Source organism: Syngnathoides biaculeatus, chromosome 19, assembly GCF_019802595.1.
Source record: "Syngnathoides biaculeatus isolate LvHL_M chromosome 19, ASM1980259v1, whole genome shotgun sequence".
Taxonomy (NCBI): domain Eukaryota; kingdom Metazoa; phylum Chordata; class Actinopteri; order Syngnathiformes; family Syngnathidae; genus Syngnathoides; species Syngnathoides biaculeatus.
Genome location: NC_084658.1, coordinates 13,308,840 through 13,325,495, shown reverse-complemented (window position 1 = coordinate 13,325,495; position 16,656 = coordinate 13,308,840). Strand labels below are relative to the sequence as shown.

At 50.3% G+C, this 16,656-nt stretch overlaps 2 protein-coding genes and 1 long non-coding RNA gene across 7 annotated transcripts in view; 2 read left to right on the top strand and 1 right to left on the bottom strand.

The window, feature by feature from the left end:
* boc (BOC cell adhesion associated, oncogene regulated) overlaps positions 1 to 5,566 on the top strand; it is a 35,032-nt gene extending 29,466 nt beyond the window's left edge. For all 4 annotated transcript variants that reach the window (XM_061805157.1, XM_061805155.1, XM_061805156.1 and 1 more), the window contains 11 exons: positions 355 to 627; positions 708 to 976; positions 1,071 to 1,236; positions 1,964 to 2,032; positions 2,112 to 2,321; positions 2,404 to 2,579; positions 2,729 to 3,143; positions 3,229 to 3,455; positions 3,528 to 3,601; positions 3,678 to 3,814; positions 5,237 to 5,566. In XM_061805157.1, coding sequence (XP_061661141.1) covers positions 355 to 627; positions 708 to 976; positions 1,071 to 1,236; positions 1,964 to 2,032; positions 2,112 to 2,321; positions 2,404 to 2,579; positions 2,729 to 3,143; positions 3,229 to 3,455; positions 3,528 to 3,601; positions 3,678 to 3,814; positions 5,237 to 5,385 — 2,165 coding nt within the window. In that variant the 3' untranslated portion in view covers positions 5,386 to 5,566. The remainder of the gene's footprint in view (positions 1 to 354; positions 628 to 707; positions 977 to 1,070; positions 1,237 to 1,963; positions 2,033 to 2,111; positions 2,322 to 2,403; positions 2,580 to 2,728; positions 3,144 to 3,228; positions 3,456 to 3,527; positions 3,602 to 3,677; positions 3,815 to 5,236) is intronic.
* A 579-nt stretch (positions 5,567 to 6,145) lies between these two features.
* LOC133492963 (uncharacterized) lies at positions 6,146 to 7,451 on the top strand. Its single transcript, XR_009792811.1, has 2 exons — positions 6,146 to 6,336; positions 7,012 to 7,451. It is a non-coding gene; the product is annotated as an uncharacterized LOC133492963 (long non-coding RNA).
* A 369-nt stretch (positions 7,452 to 7,820) lies between these two features.
* On the bottom strand, positions 7,821 to 16,458 carry LOC133492842 (basic helix-loop-helix domain-containing protein USF3). 2 transcript variants are annotated; one of them, XM_061805606.1, is made up of 7 exons: positions 16,322 to 16,458; positions 15,780 to 15,899; positions 15,669 to 15,700; positions 15,517 to 15,599; positions 15,255 to 15,351; positions 10,666 to 15,113; positions 7,821 to 10,028 (listed from the first exon to the last, which is right to left on the bottom strand). In XM_061805606.1, the coding sequence occupies exons 2-7, from the start codon at positions 15,821 to 15,823 to the stop codon at positions 8,280 to 8,282; spliced, it is 6,453 nt and encodes a 2,150-aa protein (XP_061661590.1). In that variant the 5' UTR covers positions 15,824 to 15,899; positions 16,322 to 16,458; the 3' UTR covers positions 7,821 to 8,279. The 2 variants fall into 2 exon arrangements, with proteins under 2 accessions (XP_061661590.1, XP_061661591.1); XM_061805607.1 differs by lacking the exon at positions 16,322 to 16,458 and adding an exon at positions 16,242 to 16,298.
* Positions 16,459 to 16,656: the final 198 nt, after the last annotated feature.

The following is a 16,656-nucleotide window of genomic DNA, read 5'->3' as shown; positions in this document are numbered from 1 at the left end:
CCCCCGACCTATTTTTGGCCTACCTTGTGTGCATTTAAATTCAAACAATAAATTATCGGGGCGGTAAAGCGTTGGCCTCACAGTTCTGACGACCCGGGTTCGATCCCCGACCCGCCTGTGTGGAGTTTGCATTTTCCCCAGTGCTTATGTGGGATTTTTTCCATTTTTTTTTCCTCCCACATTCCAAAAACATGCAACATTAATTGCACATTTGTGAGGATAAGCGGGAAAGAAAATAAATGGACAGAATAAATTATCATGATTTTTTTTTTTTGAATGTTTACAAATTTTTGCGCATATCCTTTTCTCAATAAATTGATTTTTAAGTGTTTTTTTATTTTTGGGTCCCTCCAGAACCTCCGCAGGTGGCGGTGGAGCTTCAGCAGCAGGAGGCGGCGTTCGGCGAGACGGTGCGATTCACCTGCCAGACGCGGGGCAAGCCCGCCCCCGCCGTCACGTGGCTGCACAACGCCGCGCCCCTCGCGCCGTCGCCGCGGCACCGCCTTACGCCGCGGGTGATGCGCATCGCCAACGTGGGCCCGCAGGACAAGGGCCTGTACCAGTGCATGGCCGAGAACGGGGTGGGGAGTGCGCAGGCGTCCGCGCGACTCATCATCGTATCCACCGGTGGGTGATTTATTGACACTGTGGATTATTTTTCTTTTTCATTCGTGTCAAAGCAACGGTGATCCCGCTTCTCTTCACAGGGATTCCGCCCAGGGGCAAGCTGCCCACCATGTATCGCCCGCTCAGCCCGGACAAAGTCCTGCGGGAGCAGCCGCCCGTGAGGCCCGGCGCCGCGGGGGCCACGTTGCCCCTGGACTGCGCGACGCTACCGGGTCAGATCCTGCCCGCCGAGGCGCCCATCATCCTCAGCCAGCCTCGCACTGGCAAAGCCGACTACTACGAGCTGACGTGGAGGCCGCGGCACGAGCGGGGAGCCCCTGTGCTGGAGTACATGATCAAGTACAGAAAGGTTGGTACCGGTACCGTCAGCGGTGGGAAGTAACAAAGTACGAACCCGCCACGTCGTTACTGTTACCTTTTTTTTTTTTTTTTTTTTCTGCTAGGTGGGCGACCCGTCGGCCGAGTGGACGTCCAGCAGCATCTCGGGCTCCCTGCACAAGCTGACGCTGGCCAAGCTGCAGCCGGACAGCCTCTACGAGGTGGAGATGACCGCCAAGAACTGCGCCGGCTTGGGCCAGCCGGCCATGATGACCTTCAGGACGGGAAAAGGTACAAGGCCCAAGTGGCATCCCTATAAACATTCTAAAATGGATATTGAAATGAAAAATACATATAACATTATTCACTTCAATGTCTATATGAAAAAAACAAATATGAGCAAAAGAGTGCGTCATGTTGCGGAAGCTCTTTTCAAAAAAGAGAACATCTTACAATCGAGTGAAGCGACCGGGCCATTATTACCCTATTGTTTCGAGCCATATTTAAATGATATGCGGATCAGGGGCAAACCACCCCAACTGTCCAATCCACCGAGATGAGCCACCCCGGCGCCGACGGGCACATCGACACGTTTAGCACCTCTGACTTACGGACGTGGATCTTTTGCCCTGTACGTCACTTCCTGCTTCTTCTCGAAAACAAACCCCTCGAGAGGATTTTCACGGCGGGAGTTACAAAAAGCCGTGCACGTCAAAATGATGTTTTGTGGTGAAAAAACAGGTGGGTCCATACCGGCTGCCATTTTTTCATTAATAACATACTAAAAAAATAATGCATTTCATTACAGTGGACCTTTAAGAAAGACACAGGCTGAAACGCCATAGACAGGCTAACAGAACTAGCATCAATGTCATGATTTTTAGAAGATTTTGACATTCTTATTAGCATAACTTTATTGACTTGAAATTATGCTCTCCATCCAATGGACTCGAACGACAAATTCACCAAATTTTCAACTTTTCCACATTTTTCCTCATTCACTTAAAATGTCTTCCAGGTCGTAAAGGATTAGGAGGTCATAACGATCTGCCGAAAACCCCCGCGGTTCCGTCGCCAAGCCTTTCGCGTAAGTCTCGCTTTGACTTCATTTGCATACTGTCCCTTTTTCATTTTTCATTTTTTTTAACGACGGTATATCCGCTCAGCTCCCGAGGCGCCGGACAAGCCGACGGTGTCCACGGCGACGGAGACGTCCGCGTACGTGACGTGGATCCCGCGCGGCAACCGCGGCTTCCCCATCCAGTCGTTCCGCGTGCAGTATAAGAAAGTCAAGAAGGCGGGCGAGGACTGGGTGACGACGGTGGAGAACATTCCGCCTTCGCGGCTCTCAGTGGAGATCACCGGCCTGGAGAAAGGTCGGCGCCGAGGGTTCCCGCGCCCCGTGAACGCGGCGTTGGGGAAAACAACCCTCGCTCACGTCTCCTCCCGCGTCCGCAGGAACGTCCTACAAGTTCCGGGTGGTGGCGGTCAACGTGATCGGGTCCAGCCCGCCCAGCGCCCCCTCCAAGGCCTACACGGTGGTGGGCGGGAGGACACACGAACGCCCCGTGGACGGACCCTACATCACCTACAACGAAGCCATCAACGAGACCACCATCATTCTTAAGTGGACGGTGAGGGTGGAAAACAGGACGCCGGGAAAAGCAGTCCTTCCCGTCGCGTTCAAGTTCCTCCGGGTCACCCTTTAGCTCACGATTTGAAGATATATTTTATTTTTTGTACGGGAATTGAATGAATTGAATTTTCCCCCTGACATCCGTAGTACACGCCGGTGAACAACACGCCCATCTACGGCTTCTACATCTACTACCGGCCCACCGACAGCGACAACGACAGCGACTACAAGAAGGACGTGGTGGAGGGCGACCGCTACTGGCACTCCATCGGCGACCTGCAGCCCGAGACGGCGTACGACATCAAGATGCAGAGCTTCAACGAGAAGGGCGAGAGCAACTTCGGCAACGTGGTCATCCTGGAGACCAAGGCCCGCCCCCACCACCACCACCACCACAGGCCCGCCCCCTCCGAGGCCCCCGAGCGCGGCGCGGGCCGCTCGGCGGGCGGCCCGGTGACCCGGCCCGGCGACCTGCCCTACCTCATCGTGGGCGTGGTCCTGGGGCCCTTCGTCTTCATCATCGTCATCCCCTTCTGCCTGTGGCGGGCCTGGGCCAAGCAGAGTGAGAACACGGCCGCCGCCCAAAAGCCCGAAATTCCGAAGCGGATCGATGCCAAACATTATTATTCTTTTTTTTTTAAATCCAGAGCAAACGTCAGACTTGTGCTTCACCGCCGTGGCGGCGCCGGTGTCGTCGTCGTGCCAGTACACCGTGGTGCCCCTGCAGGGGCTCGCCCTGATGGGGCACTGCCCCGTCGACGGCCACATGACGGTCCCGCACGCTGTTTACCCGCCCAACGGGGATTACTTGCACAACGGCAAAGCCCACCACCACCACCACCAGCACCAGCACCTGCCCCAGGGCCTCCGCCCGGTACGATAATAACGTTTTCCCACTTCTCGGGAATTTATGCTGTCGTATTTGATGCGACGTCGCTCGTTGTAGGAGGCGGCGATGACGGACGACGACCCGCCGTGCGACTCCATCGGACTCTCCAACGGGTACCACTTCTCCACCGGGTAACGTTTTACTCGCCGGTCGGTGAGTTTTGATGCCATGTGGGCTCTTTCCTGATTGGGTTTTTGCCCGCCTCAGACATCCGGACGACTACGAGCAGCCGTTCCGGTCGGCCGACGATTCCTCCCTCCGGCTTTTGGCGACTTCCTGTCACCTGGACGCCGAAGACAAAGAGGAAGATGAAGAAGAAGAAGAAGACGAGGAGCTTTCCCAAAGTGCGTCACTTACACTCTACCGCTGCATTTAGGTTCCCATGGGGAATTTGGAACTTTGCTTCTTAAAATTATGACTTTGCTCTTCGAATAATTAAAAGATAAATGAAATTGTAGTAACTTTAGCCAATTGTTTTTTCTAAACCAATAACATATTCGAAATATATGTAAATTATAGAGAATTTACAAACATTTCTTTAATTGAGTTTTTTCTTTCTTAAATTCTTTCTATCTAAATGTTATTCTATGTTTCTAAACAATGATTTTAAAAAAACAATAAATGAATTGGAAATGTTGAAAATTGTTGTTCAAAAAAAGCAAATCAAATTCGTGTAGCGCATTTCATACTCAATGGGCTTTACAATAAAAAAATAATACTTCTCCCCAAAATATCCTTTTCAACAAACGTCACGTAGAAAAAGCGCTCGTTTTCTTTATCTTAAAATATTTGACGTAAAATACCGCTTCCTAAAAAAATTCTTTTCTTTTACAATCCTGCATTTATTAAGTAAATTATGTATTTTTTTTTGCGTAAAGAAAAATAGGATTCTTTTTTCCTCTTTCTTTGTTCTATGTTTCTAAATGATTAAAAAAAATAAAAAATTAATTGGAAATGTGGAAAATTGCTATTCATAAAATTGATCACATTGATTTGTATAGCACATTTCATACACGAGGTAACTCAATGCGCTTTACAATAAAAAATAATTAAAAAAGTTCCCCAAAATATCCTTCTCAACAAACATCACATCGAAAAAGCACTTGTTTTTTTTTTATCATAAAAGATTTTACATAAAATACCGCTTTCTAAAAAGATTGACTTTTCTTTCATAGTAAGTTTCTTTCGGCTTGTCCCTTTCGGGGTCGCCACAGCGTGTCATCTCAGATGAACGCACATATGTTTGGCACAATTTTTTATGCCGGATGCCCTTCCTGACGCAACCCTTCTCAGGGAGTGGAGGCCCCAGTGTCCTGCATTTTAAGAATTCAATTATGTAATGTTTTTCCATCAAGAAAAATTGGATTTTTTTCTCAAAACATCACAAAATACAAAGTAAAATCTGTTTTACCCTTGAATAATTCTATATTTAAAAAAAAACAACTTTATTCAGGTGGGGTTTAATATGAAATAAACCTTTTGGTTAATAGTGTGCATACCCAATGTTTTTTTTTTTTTAAATATTTGCATGAAGACTTTTTGGAATGTTGTAAGATGCCGGGAGTGAGGCTGTGCTTTGCCTTCATGTGTTTTTAATCATGTGCTGTTGTTTTTTGGTTAAAATTCCTCGGTAGCCACATTTAAGCCCAGGAAGTTCCGCACGCTCACAGCCGACATTTTACTTTGAGACGACTTTCGCTTTATTTTTTTTTTTTCTCCCGGACTTCTGACAGCTTTTGTCTTTCTCTCCGCTCGTTCAAATGCAGAGCTGGCGTCTTTCCCGCCCGTCGTATCTCTGGAAGATGAAGGAATTTTCACCACGTCGTCGTCGTCGTCGACAGCCACGACGCCGCGATCCCAAGACGCCGCAGCTGGGGAAGCCGACGACCCGCCCGGTGAAGCGACGTACGCGTAACAACAACAACAGATAGAAAATCTATTTATTTTTGTATCACAGATATTTATATATTTATGCCTTTGTACATACTGTATGTTTGATGACTGTAAATAAGGTTATTTTCATATTGAAAGAGGCTCTATTCACAAGTCCCACCCTTTTGTCACATGAGCTATTAAATAAAAAAAACATTTTTATGCTCAAATCTGACTTTTTTTTTATTCTGAATTGTCACCAACAAATTAAAAGAAAATATTTCATTTTGAAAACAGGAAAAACCTGAAAAAAAATTGAATTTTAACTTCTAAATGTTTAAGACCTTGGTAATTATTTTTTTCATTCAACCCAATTTATTTTAGATTTCAAATTTCAAAACTTTTTATCCTAAAATTAAATTTTGAAAAATATTTTGAAAAATTAAAATTTTTCTTGAAAAAAATTAAAATCTTGATTTTGGTCCACCAAATGCAATGACCGATGACCATTTATTTTAATTACGATTTTTTTAATCCTTTTTTAAAACACTGTTCACCCATAAGTTCAATTTATCAATAATTGTATTCACAATTCAAATTTTTTATTCTAACTTGAACCCCTGCCCTCCAAAAATATTAACACAAAAATGTACTAGTCTATTCTAAATTTTTGTTTTCATCCTTCAACCAGGTCTTGATGTGTAGATCTGTCAGATGAGAAAATATGTGTTTTTGAAACTTCAATTTTTTAAAAAAATACGATTTCCAGTTTCTATGACAAGTCCTCCCACCACGAAGAAGAGGCGTCTAAAACCAACGAAGAAGGATGTCCACGAAGACGTGCTTGTCCCCCACGTCAGGGCTAAAAAAGTTAAATTTATTATAATGAATGACCAGTGTAACTCTTGTCATAAGATTACATTGTTGAAATGGGGCTTTTTACGATGTGTACAAGTGTGACGTGCCTCGCGGAACTTCAGTCAAGTCAAATTGGGTGAGTGAAACAATCAAATACGTCTATGCTAACACTGACAGCTAACAAGTTAAACACTGGGTTTAACTTTTGCAATGAAGCTACTTAATGTGTATTATAGACTTAAACGTAAGCGTCTATGACGAATGAAAAACGTTATTACTATATTGGGAAAAAAAAAAATCACCGGTTCCGTGTGAAGTTACTTTTCATGCGATGAGTTACGATGGCTACCCTTCAAAATAAAAGGCTACAACCTTAAAAGGGGAAGTGGAATTCAAACTTGCACTTATCAATTATTTTATATGACGAAAAAGCGACAAATAACTATTTTAACAATGTTATTTGTAATTTTTCACGAACAATCAATAATAACTTTATTTTCTTACACAATGCCTTTTAGTTCTTGGGTTTGATAGTGATGCTAGTTATAAAGAACTTCAAATTTTCATTTTTGTCAATGCTGTGGGCTGCTAAGGAAATGCATGTTCATGATTTGGACACAGTTGATGTAAACCATGAAAACTTTTTCGACCGGGCGCCCTAAAAGAATTAGAATTGAGAATCGTGTGGAACCAGAATCGAAATAAGGACCTGGAATCAGACTTGAATTCAATGATGCCCAACCCTAATGAAGAGGATTGTCGACATCCTTTTATCATCCATCCATTTTCTGAGCCGATTATCCTCACGAAGGTCGTGGAAGTCCTGCAGCTGTCAACGAGCAGGAGGCGGGGTACACCCTGAACTGGTTGCCAGCCAATCGCAGGGCATATGGAGACAGACAACAGTCGCATTCCCAATCACACCTATGGACAATTTAGAGTCTGCAATGAATGCATTTTTGGGGATGTGGGAGGAAACTGGAGTGCCTGGAGAAAACCCACGCCGGGAGGGCCGGGATTTGAACCCAGGTCCCCAGAACTGTGAGGCAAACGCTCTACAGCTGCGGCACCGTGCCGCCATCCTTCTATGAATCGCCGATAAACTGAATTCATACCTGCCTGGTGACCAAAATGGCTGCATATAACTGGTATTTATCACGCATTATTTCTTGTGCCAGCGAAAATTAGGGATTTTCACAGTTTTGCCACTTTTCTTTGTCCGCATGCATTTCAATAAAAGCTTACAAAGCCCTTTTGTGTGTTTGCGGCGTGCATTTTTCCAATTCCTCGCGTGTCATTTTTCACGTTCCTCGAGTCTCGCCTCTGTTTTGCTTCCCAGCAAAAACGATTGATTTGCATAATTTGTTTCAAATTCTGCGGTTGGCATGCTGGACGCTGTTGAGAAAAAGCCCGAAAAACTTTCAACCCGCAATGGCCTGGAATATAAACATTCATTAAAAAAAATGTTTTCATGACTTTACTTTGGCTTTTGATGTTTAGAAAGTTTAATTCAATGTAATATGCAAATCTTGTGAGGATAAGCGGCTCGGATAATGATGTTTTTACCAAAACAAATTCATTTAAGGATCACCCCCCCCCACACAAAAAAAATCCTGATTCAAATTACTTTTTAAAACAAATTCTATTTAAAACAAGAGAGATTTTCAGTTTTTTTTAAACGCTCCATTATAAACTTTATTAATTCACTCTTTGTCTATGTACAAATACACAATCTAACCTTCTGATATGAAACGCGTGTATTTACAAAACAGTCCTGATTCTGTACAGTAAAACCTGATATAAGTTAGTTAATTACATCAACGCTGCAGTTTTCTTCTTCTCAGACAACCCGGTGTAAAACAATTCTTGTTATAAACGTACACTGTATTGTTTTATGTTGCCCATAAAACATCCTCGGGGAAAACAAACAAAAAAAAAAAAAAAAAAAAACATTGAAATTATAATCGCAACAAATGTGACGGAAACAGTTGCGTAAACAGTAGCCCCATTAGCAGAAATGTTGAGTTCCATCTACAGTGCGGTCAGTTTTTGTTAGAAAGACGCCGGCGAAGTCGGACGTCACACGGCCGAGCTGCCGTCGTGCCCCAGGATGTGGCTGATGTTGTGGGCGGGCCTGTTGGGTTGCTTCCCCGAGTCGGCGGCGGACGCGTTGGCGAGCGACAGCAGCGGCGACATGGGCATGGCCGAGCCGTCGGCGGGCATCCCGGCGGCGATCTCCGGGAAGAGCGAGGTGAGGCTGAAGTTGGAGATGTGCGGCGTGATGCCCGACGAATTGGCGATGGGCATGGGGGGCATGTCGGGCAGAAGCGGGAAGCTGGCCTGCGCGAATCCAACGGGGCGCGGCGGGGACAGGATGGAGCCGAAGCGGTTGTTGAGGGGCGGCGGGGCGCTGGACTTGTCGGCGCTCGGACTCGTGAACATCTGGTTGGAGAAGTATTGCAAGGTGACGTCGCCCGGTAGGCTGGGGTGGGCGGCCGGCGAGTAGGACGGGTAAAAGGAGGGTAAGGTGTTCTGGGGCTCGACGGGGAGCAGGGAGGGCGTGCGGGAGGCGTTGGGCTGACTGACGGGCGGGATGAAAGTGGAGTTGGCGTTGATGGGGGGGTTCATGCCCCCCTCCGGGATGAACGGGAAGCCGAAATTCTGCGCCAGGTGCTGCTCGGGAACCAGGTTGTTGTCGCCGGGCACCTGGGCGCCGTCCGCCATGAAGCGAACAATGGCGCTGCGCCGCGCCTCGGCGCCCGACTGGGGCCTGCCCAGCAGCACGCCGCCTCCGGACGGGAGCGCCAGATGGCCCTCGGGCTCGAAGGGGTTGCCCGGTCGCAACGTTCCCGACCGGGGGCGCTCGCCCGGTCTCAGCTTGGCGGGCTGGGCGTGGCGAGAGTGCTGGCTGACGGGGGGCCTGGAGGGGGCCGAGGGGCGGCCCGGCTCAGAGCCGCCGTGCGGGCCGGAAAGGTGGGCTGCTCGGACCCCGCCGTGCATATTACTGTTGACCTGAGAAATGTGGCTTTTGTTCATTGCCGAGGGTTTCTGGCCGGGGCTGGACGCCTTGGCCTGGATGTCCGCTGAGGAGCTTCCGGGCCCGCAGCTGTACTCCATGCTGACAGGCGGGCAGCACTGCGCCACCCTCTGGTGGTTCCCCTCTGGGGACAGAAGGCTCTGCATAAAGGTCTGGTGGCACGCTTCTTGCTCGCGTAGAAGCGAGGGGCCGACGTGCGCTCCCTGCGGGCCGAGGTGAACGCTCGGGTAGGTGCCGCGGTTCCTCCCGTCCCCCGGAGGGCCGATCCCCATTCTGAAAGTTCCCTGCTGCTGGGCCCTCTGCGACTTGGGGGTCATGTCGCTCCCGCGGGAAACCTGAGCCTCGAAGCCACCGAGCTGATGCGCCACCGGTCCCGCAGCCATGGATTTGAAGGGCGGACACTCCGTCACGTGTTGAATGTCGGCTGACGGCGGATGGTCCGAGGTAAGCCTGCCCTGTGGGTTGTGCGCCACGTTGGCTTTACCTCTCCCCGGCGCATCCATGTAGCCCCGCGGGTCACCCTGCTCGGGCGCGGCGGAGGCGGGGCCGCCCCGGCCCGGCTGGAGGTGGTGCGCCATCCGCTGCTGCTGATCGCCGCTCGTGGGGCTCTTACCGATGAGCGCCTCGGCAGAGTAGCTGGAGACGCGGTGGCGCTCCTGACGGGACGGCGCGCACGACAGGTCGGAAGAACGAGACGCCGAATTGCTGGGTGGGGAAATGAGCTGCTGCTGCTGCTGATCCAGATTCCGCGAAGTCATCATTCTCTGCATGGCAGTGTGGTCCTGACCAGGCTGAAGGGAGACACAAAACGTTTCACTTATTAATATGAAATTTAGTCAACAGGTCCGTGATGGGTAGAGGGACAAGAATGTCTCAAGACCTCATACCTCGGGTCGCCGATTATCAAGCATAATTATCCTTTTTATTTTATGTAAAGTGCGTCAGTGTTAGGGTATTTACATTCAGTTTTTTTTGTAAATTGGGAACCATATTTCTAATCTGGGTCTGGAAAAAAAAAAACATCAATTTTCTGTACTTGTACTTAATCCGGCCTCTGCTTTAGGACAAGTGAGCATCACTGCCACCACGTGGTGACCAGTAATATTGATGCAGTAGGAATTACAGAGTACGATTGTCAAAAATATTATCTTTTTGCAATCCTGATCTATTAGGGTTCCCCTCCACTGGAGAATTCAAGGGGGGGGGGGGATATCAGATCAAGTTTGTTTATTCTTGGTGCCGTGATAAATTCACTAGTGTAATTTTTCCAACTGTAAAAATGACCAATCCAGTGATTATTGATTATCGCAAGCTAAGTCTATGCTTAGAAACGGAACTTTGTCATGAAGCAAGGAACCCCGGTACTGCTGGGCTGGACTTTGCGGAACGTTCCAGAAAGTTGATGCTTGATAAAAATCGAGGACTGACCTTGAGGTGGTCCTGCTGAGCCAGGTGGTTGTTGTGGTGGACTCTGGCTCCTGCAGCTTGGGCCTCGCAGCTCTTCTCCTGGTGTCTAAAGTGTTGCTGTTGTATCTGTTGTTGGAGATGCTGCTGGTGCCTGCTGTGGGAATTCTGCTGCTGCAGCTGTTGATGATGTTGTTGTTGTTGGTGCTGCTGCTGCTGTGTTTGATGCGTGGGCGCCTGGTGCTGTTGGTGTTGCGACTGTTGGTGTTGCCCCGGCTGATGCTGTTGCGACTGTTGGTGGGACTGCTGCGGATGCTGCTGGGCGGGCTGTTGTTGTTGCTGCGTGTGTTGTTGATGTGGGGCCTGTTGCGGATGAGAGCGCTGCTGCTGCTGCTGCACTCCGGACTTTTCCAGGTGATGCTGCTTCTGTTGCATGGCAGCGGGTGAACTGGTCTGGCCGCCTCTGACCAGCCCCCTCTTCTTCTGAGCGTGCTGCTCCTGCTGGAGCGCCCTCTGGTGTAATGAGTGGCGCTGCGCGGGGTCCGGCTGAGTCAGGTGATGTTGCAAATGGTACAGGTGGTGTCGCTGTTGCTCTTGAAGATGCTGTTTCATGTAAAGGTTTCCACCCAAGTGCTGGCCTGGGTGGGCAGTGGGATGTTGCGGATGCCCTTGGGGTGGGTGGAGCACCCCCGGCTGGTTCTGCTCAGGGGGGCAGTGGGCATCCGTGGCTCGAACTACGGTGCTCATGAAGGAGTTTGTGGAGAAGAGGGAGCCTTCGGGATTAATCCTCGCCATGGCAGACGACGAGGGAGGCAGTTGTCCTACCATCATCTGGTTGTGGTCCGCTCCTTTCACATCCATGTGCCCCACAGTGGGGGCCGGCGGAGGGCACGGCTTGGGTCGCTTCCCTGTGGTGAGCATGGCCTCTTCCTGGGCCTGCCGTTTGGAGAGGATCTTGACTTGTCGCTCAGCCCGAGCCATCATTAAAGCGGTTTTCATGGGGGCAAACTCATTCAGCTGGGCTGCACCTGAGCACGGCGAGAGGGCATTGTTGGAGGGTTGGGAAATGTGGACCGAGGCGGCAGCAGGCGAGGACACTGAGCAGTGTTGGCCTGAGAGACTGGGAGAACCTGAGTATGGTTGCTGAGAGGAGCTGGGCCTAATCAGGTTGTTGACACTCAAGCTGGCGACAGTCCCACTTTGGCCTGAGCTCTGAGTCTGGACCTGGGAGAGGGAGTGAGACTGTGAGTATGTGATGAGATGAGCCGGATTCTGTGGATGCCTGCTCCCGCCGCTCGCACTAGCTGTCCCATCGCCTCCTTCTCTGACTGACGTCTGAACTGGAGGTTTAACGGTTACTGTGTCTACAGGCTTGGTCACTTTCACCTGCTGCACATTGGGAGCTTTTTCTTTACTAACAGACCCTTTCGGGGGTTGCCACGAGGGTGGAGTTGCCTCGTTCCCGACATAGCTTCCGGCCCTCCTCCCAGGACTGTCCTGTTCTAGCATGGCCAGCGCTAGCATCTCGGCCTGCTCGGTCGTGAAGGTAAACGTTCCAAAGGAGCCGGAGGAGGCGTTCATGCCCTGACCCTGCGGGAGCATGGAGGCCACAGAGAAGCCTCTGCCTCCCCCCGCCGCTGAGGACATGGGTGAATCCGTCACCGGGGGCTCAATATTTTGATCATCTAGGTTAGTGTACAACCTCTGAGAAAGCACAAAGTCTTTCTTTGGTGTTGTATTAGATGTTGACACTGCTAAGGTGGTAGCAGGTCTCTCTCCTTGGACCGGTCTAATTTTCCCTGGTGGCTGAGGAGGTTTCACTTCAGTCGGCACCTTCGGGTCAGGTTGCTGCGTCTGCACTCTTGTTGTATTGGTGCTAACAGACGACAGGGCGGTCGTAGGTGTGGATTCGGTGGACAAAGGAGTGGGCTCATTTTTACTACAAGGCACAGGATTTATGTCGTTGGGTGGCTGAGGGCAAGATACTGATTGCATACTCTGAGTTGCGGGGACTGTTACTGTGGTGCAGACTGAAGTATGACATGCAGTGGGCGCTGTGGTTAAACTGTTCACTACATCACAGGCGCCTACAGCAGTAACAACAGTTCTACTCGACTTCGACACCGTAGAGGAAATAGCCGAGTTGCTTTGTGTTGTGAGAGTCTCTGCACCGGTGGCTGGTTGCTTCACGCCTGATTCTACAGGCTCGCTTGCCGCCGAGCTGCCGTTTGAAGCTTCAGCCGCTTTGTCATTAGTGGCCGAGGCTCCACTCACTGAAGGCGTGACCGATGTCACGCTGACGGTTGCAATTGTGGTCGGCACAACACCCGCGTTAACTTGACTCAAAATAACATCATTGGGATTTGCGCCGGCGGAGCCGACACTCTGCGGCCTGGGCTGACTAAATACGGTCGGACCACTGGATGTAACGCAGACAACAGTTTTCGCTGAGCTTTGTGTAGAAGTGACGCTTTGTGTAGTTTGGCTAGATGCCGTCGTGGCGGCGACGGGAGGAATGTCTGAGGCCTGAGATGCTCTCTGATTTTCTTCTGAACTAGCCTGGCTGAGCGCCCTCCTCTTAGATGCTTTGGTCATTTTGGCTGCCGATCGCTTAGTCTGAAGGGCCATCCGGAGCCTCTTTCCGGCAGGCTTTGGCGCACTCGTCGCTAGTCCAGATTTGACCGGGCTCAAGCGAGGCACCTGTAGTTGCTGGACAGGCACGACCACTGTGGCTCCAGGGACAGTCACAGGAACAGGAGGCTGTCGTTTCTGCTGGACCACTCCAGATGGAGCGGCCGGAGGCGGACCACCGTTGTTGTTGGTCTGGCTCGAAATGCTCAGCGGAAGGCCCTGAGAGATGCTCTGGTTCAGACTACTGAGGGCTCCGAGACTGTTAAGAGCCACATTGGTATTAGGTTCCTCGCTGGTGGTAGGCTGGACCAGTTGGATTGTACTTTGGGAAGCGGTTTTGTCTGATGTCTTCATGGGCTGTAAGGCGAACACCTGCCCATTCACAGTGATAGTCTGCGGGGTTGTCTGGACTCCGGCGGATGCCTGGCTCGCCTGACATTGACTGCTCACCGGAGGCTGCGCCGGACGTGGGAGAATGTGCACCAACTGCTTCCCACCCACACTCTGCAACGTCGACGTTGAACTGTTGGGGGTTTGGGTGGCGGGCATAGAAGCAGGCACAGCAGCAGTAGGGGCAGAAGGCACCAAGCCAACCTTAGGATTCTGAGGGGCGGGTGCGGCTTGGTTGGGAGCCTGGATGATGACAATATGCTGACAAGGCGTCAGGTTGCTCACTTCTTCTCTCATGACAGGCTGGCTCTGGCAGGAATTAGCCTGCTGCAGAATGACCACGCTGGGGTTGTTGCTGTTCTGGGGTGCCGAGGCCGTTGCGCTGCTCGGGTTGACCTGCAGTACCTGCATGGTCTGGAGGAGGGGCAGCACGGTGGCCTGTTGTTGAGCTTGAGGGACGAGAGCCGCGGGAGGGTGGGGAACGAGCGACGCCGGCTGAAGCACAGCTGACTGGGGCTGAGAAACAATTGCAGGCTGGGGCACGGCGGCCGACTGCGGGAGCACGGCGCACTGAGGTTGCGAGGCGAGGACTGGGATTGTAGGTTGGAGCTGTTGCGGCCTTGCCTGAATATGTGCGGTAATGGGGGCACGATGTACAGGCACAGGAGGCTGCATCTGGATGTGAATCGGCTGAATGGAGGGTTTGGCGCTCACGGGACACACTGTCACCTGGTGGACAGCTTGGGTGGTGCTGCCTAGACTCTGGCTGACAGGCTGCACTGTGTTGCCTGCCATCTGCAGCGTCGTCCACGTGGTTTGCGTGCTACCGGCCGCCCCTGCCCTGAGAAGGGCTTGGCTGTTGGGTATAGCATTGTAACTTGCGGTCCTGGGGGTGGCTTCCCTTACCGTCTGATTTAACGTGCCTAGACAGGAGACTGGGGACGGAAGTTGAGACGCTGATGTAGCAGCTGCGTCTGTCTGGGCGGGGACGGCGTTTACGGCTGGGAGCTGAAGGGTGATGTAGGACATGGAAGGCGGCTGAGGCGGAGACCGCTCCACCACTGCAAGGCCGGCTGTCGACTGCGGGACAGTCGAGGTGGAGCGAAGCGAAGTAGCGGAGGAAGTAACTTGTAGCAAGGCTCCATTCACCTGCACGCTTGCGCTCACTTCCGAGGGCGGCTGAAGGACTACGGTTTCCGAGGGCTGCTTCCCGGGGCTCGAATCTTTTCCCGCGGGGCACATCACGTTCCCGTTGGAATAGACGATTATTCCCTTGGGCAGCTGATGAGTGGGAGTCACTTTGGCCACTTTGGCACAGCGCTGCTTGCCCTTCCAGTGGACCGTGGGGTCTTCTAGGAGATTGATGTCGTGGGCTTTGAGGAGCTCGATGTAGTGCGCGCTCTCCTTGCGAAGCTCCTCACACTGACGCCGCAGTCGGCGAATCTCCTCCGCTGCAGAAGCCAAGAACGTACAGGACCAGAGGTCACGTGCGGTGTCGCAAAATTAAATTGGCGAAGAAAACAAAAATAGATTCCTGATCATTGCTCATAACAGGAATATCACCATGAGAATTCGTTTGATTCTGTCGTTACCTTGGACTTTATCGCCGCCTTCCAGGAGCATTGCGTCGTTTTGCTTCTTCAGTTCGTTGATGTATCGAAAGGCCTGGTCCAGGATCATGTTCTTGCTCTGCATAGACAAACAGGGGGTGAGCGGAAGCTGGACTACTTGGGCAAAAACCAACACAAGCATTTGAAGAACATGCTTACTCCACACAAGAAATTCTGGAGTGAGATTCAGACCCGGAACTGCGAGCCGGGGAATCACGGACGACCATAGTTGAATGCATCTTACCTGTTTAAGTGCTTGTGAACACGGCAAGAGGTTGCCAATGCGGTTAATTCCCGCGTTTATCTTCTCTTTCCGGTGCCTCTCAACTGAATAGACAGAGAGAAAATGAAGTGACCACAACGTAAACGCGCGTGATGTTCAAGCAGATATCTTACCTGCATTGTGCGATTCTTTGTTTTTCTTCTTTCTGAAAAAGAATTGGAAAAGATATAATTTTTTTTTTAACAACAAATATGCCTCAAGTAAGATGGTTCAAGTATGCTTACTTTGGTTTTCGACCGGTTGTCTCGGTTTCAGTCATCTCTGGCATCCTTTCCCAAAATCAGCTGACACCAGGCTCGTCAATAAACTCACCAGGTTGACCTGAGATCCTTCCTGTGGCCGTCCTGCGATGCAAACATAAATAAAACAATATCCGCGACAACAGATGTAGATATAACACGTTGAAAAGATTGTAAATTGGAGGTAATTCTCTCGGGGTGGTTAAGGGGGAAAAAAAACGTTGCTTCATTAAAATTTACACAGTGCTACTGCTACAACGTCATGCTTTTGAGCTAGCACTGCAGCATATGCATGGGTTTGTGGCCCCTGTGCAAAAAAAACAAACCAAAAAAAAGTTGAATATAGTGCAGTAGCTTTATTTACTAATCACGCCGGTTCTTCAAAGACAAAGTAATAAGCAATCTATGCTTATTCCGGCTAGCTCGCTAATAGTTTGCCTAGCTTACTTTTAAAGTAAAAAACGAGCCCAGTTTCGTCGCGGCTCCGCCAACGAAACACAAAAATGAGAGCATATGTTCTCACTCACCTGTAGTTTGGACATTTTTAATGAGTGTCTGCACCTCCGACAAACTGAGAGAGAGGTGAGAGAAGCTAACTGTTTGCTAGCTGCCTAGCATGCTAGTTCAGCCCACCTCCCAAAACAATCCTAGCTGCAAAATGAGGCGGGGGCTCGGGCGCTGACGGCCAATCGCACTCGAGAGCACGGGCGACGCAGCCAATCAAAATTGCGCGTGGGGCTCCGTACCGATGCGAGTAGCTCAACTACCTTGCTGCCTTCGGACACCCGTGGTCTTAAGTTTATACTCACCCTAAAATCGGCTCGGTATTTATATATTTTTTTGGTTAGCATCTTGTTGGAAT